Source organism: Hipposideros armiger, unplaced genomic scaffold, assembly GCF_001890085.2.
Source record: "Hipposideros armiger isolate ML-2016 unplaced genomic scaffold, ASM189008v1 scaffold_10, whole genome shotgun sequence".
In the NCBI taxonomy this organism is placed as follows: Eukaryota; Metazoa; Chordata; class Mammalia; order Chiroptera; family Hipposideridae; genus Hipposideros; species Hipposideros armiger.
The window spans coordinates 1,924,711-1,927,690 of NW_017731360.1; the positions used below are offsets into that span (position 1 = coordinate 1,924,711).

Sequence of the window (2,980 nt, forward strand, 5' to 3'; positions counted from 1 at the left end):
ACAACTAGACTGAACAACAAAAGGACAGCAACTTGTCTGTTTGCCTTCCGTGATTTCCCAATGCTGTTCCCCTCCCCCAATTCCCCAATAAAATCCTAAAAAAATAAATAAATACATACATATTAAAATGAAAATGATTATGAACCAACTAAAGTAATCTCATAGATCACAGTGGAGCACATTCCATACATTGGAAAACATTTCTGTGTGCATAGGCATTCAGCATGAAGGTTGTTTTGGTCAACCTAAGTGGTGTGGAGGTTATAAAAAACAAAGAGTGCTCACATTTGCCTTGGGACAGCTTCATCTTGAGCCACAGACCGAGCTTGGTGCTTATAATGAATTCTTGTGTGTGTTTTAGAAACTCCAATAGCAAAAATGATCGAAGGAATCGCAAGTTTAAGGAAGCAGAGCGGCTCTTCAGTAAATCCTCAGTTACTTCAGCAGCCGTAAGTGAGGTGGGGGGATTTTATATATGGCCCTTTGTTGAAGAAGACCTCAGTTAAATTTCTTTGAGTTTTCTCTGTCCCTTCTGTCTGGGAGTGCCCTCCTGAGGGCTGTGATAATTTTTCTGGTAACTAGTGGTTTTCTTCTTTTAGGCAGTAAGTGCGTTGGCAGGAGTTCAGGACCAGCTCATTGAAAAGAGTAAGTTTATGTTTTTACTTTTTTCATCAGTTTATTTTGAAGCTACCATAGTACCTATCTTTAACTCCTATCCAGCTGTGTATCTGAAGACTGTATCTTATTTTGTCTTCTTTCTAGAAATTAGTAACCCTCTTGCGTATCTTTAACCATGTCTTTCTTATGAGAAATAATTATCATGTCCTTCCTTCCTGCCTCTTCTATCACAGGAAGGTTGATGTTAGCTGCTTAAAGACACAGAGATATGTCTTCGCTCCTGATAAGTCTTAGGGAATTTTTTTTTAAGTTAAAAGAACATTTTATCATGGAAAATATCAGATACATCTAATAAATTCCCCATGCACCCAACTTAATAATTCTTAGGAAATTCTGATCCTGCAAACAGAATGTACCTGTGTATTCTTAAATATAAAAATGGAGTGCAGATAGCATTTACTTTGTAGAGAAATTGTCATTCTCTGTATGTAAGCCATGCAGCCTAATTCTGTTCTACTTTCTAGTGATGGGATACAGACCTGTACATTTACCTTTCTGAGTCATACTCTGTGTAGCTGTTTTGGATGCTGTCCCTGTGTATTGGTTTACTTTGAATACAACCAGCTTTTTGTATTGTGGCTGTGCACTTCTTTCAGAGGGCGTATCTTGTGGGATCCACTTCTTTTGTTTGCATTGGGGCAGTGGTTTGAGGAAAGGGAATTTTGTTAGTTTGGGAATTAGAACTACTCAGTGACTTCAATTATTATCTCTGTATAGATTTCTCAATTTTTAGCTCTATCTCTAACCCAGTCCTAAGCTTTAGTCATGCATTTCTAGAACATTCTAAAAAATGCCTTCTAGACATTTCTGCACAGATATTCAAACCCAAACATTTTGTCTAAAACTGAGCTGTTCTGTTTCCTTCAAAATGTGTCTGCCCAGTTTTTCAGTTAACGGTACTTCTGTTCTCCCTCATTCAAAACTATGTAGGCATCTTTACTTTTTTCTGCTGACCTAATCAATTGTACCAAGTCCTTTTGATTTCTCTTTTGCTCCGACTGTCAGTTAGATCTTACTTCTTTTCAATTAATGCCACTTTTAGAAGGTAGAGCCATGTCATCTGCTTTGTAGAGTAATAAGACTGGTTAAGGAACATTCTGGATCTCCTGTGAGTTGAGATGGAATGATGTCTGACTTCTCAGTTTTCATAAGAGCCTATTATCCTGCCCCTGGCTTAGCAGATAGTTTTGTATATGGCTCTGTACCTAATTATTCACATAGAATAGCTGCACCTAGGTACTTGTCAGGAAAAGACTCTTAAAACTTTCGGAAACTTGACTGAGGCAAGTACTTCGTGTATTTAAGATTTTTCTGACCACCCATTACCCTAAGAGCATCCTCCTGGGTTGAGCCTCACCTCTGTAATACATCATATTGGTATTCCTTGGTCTTCCGTATAAAGTTGCATTTGGTCTTGTAAAACGTGTCTTTCCTTATTGTAAGAGGATGTTGCAAATGTTGTTTACTATCATTCTAATTATCATCTCCTTTAGGAATAGTTTTCCCTGACTGACTAGTTTTTTACTGAAAATCTTGTAATTGACTGCTAAAATGCTTAAAGCCAAATTTGTGGTTCCTCTCTAGAAAGCAAATAGGAATTTATAGCATGCATTTTGGGACTGAATCTTACTATTGCTTCCAGCTTACTTTCCTCTTCTATTTCTCTTTACGTATCTCATTTTAAATTTGCTTTATTGAATTTCATTATACGAATCATGGTAAGCTGTCTTGAATTCTTTTTGGAGTAAAGCAGAATATAGAGGATCACATAAACACTGGAGTTCATTAATTCAAATTGTTAGAGCCCCTTTAAAGTAATTCTGTTGCATTTTATCTCACCACCTCCATTACTACTTCCCATTGCTATTTTTAAGATTTTATTTTTGTCTTGATTTTCTGCAGTTAACTGCAATGTATTTAAGTATGATTTTTTTTTTTTAAATTTCTAGTTTTACTGGACTTCATGAAACTGTGGTTTGGTATTTTTCTTTTTTATCAGTTCTAGAAGATTCCCAGCCGTTATCTTTTCAGATATTGCGTTTGTTTTATGCTTTCTCTCCTCTCCTTTGGGTACTTGGGTTAAATGTATGTTAAAGCTTCTCATTTTACTCTTTAAGTCTTTCATTATCTTTTCTATATCTTTTATCTTTTTGTCTCTGTACTGCACTATGAGTAATTTTTTTTCTGACTTATCAGTTCCTAATTCACTTTTCAGTTAAGTCTGATTTGCTGTTAAACCTCCCCTTGATTTTAAACCTTTTGTTATTACATTTTTATTTCCAAGAATTTTACTTAATTATTT

General features: G+C 35.7%; 1 protein-coding gene across 4 annotated transcripts in view; it reads left to right on the forward strand.

The window, feature by feature from the left end:
- The window catches only part of MEAF6 (MYST/Esa1 associated factor 6), a 33,941-nt gene that overhangs the window by 16,060 nt on the left and 14,901 nt on the right, over window positions 1–2,980 (forward strand). For all 4 annotated transcript variants that reach the window (XR_002125850.1, XR_002125851.1, XM_019659093.1 and 1 more), the window contains exons 3-4: window positions 362–449; window positions 600–645. Coding sequence is in view for 2 of the 4 variants with exons in the window: in XM_019659093.1 (XP_019514638.1) it covers window positions 362–449; window positions 600–645 (134 nt within the window). In the remaining 2 variants the exon portion in view is untranslated. The remainder of the gene's footprint in view (window positions 1–361; window positions 450–599; window positions 646–2,980) is intronic.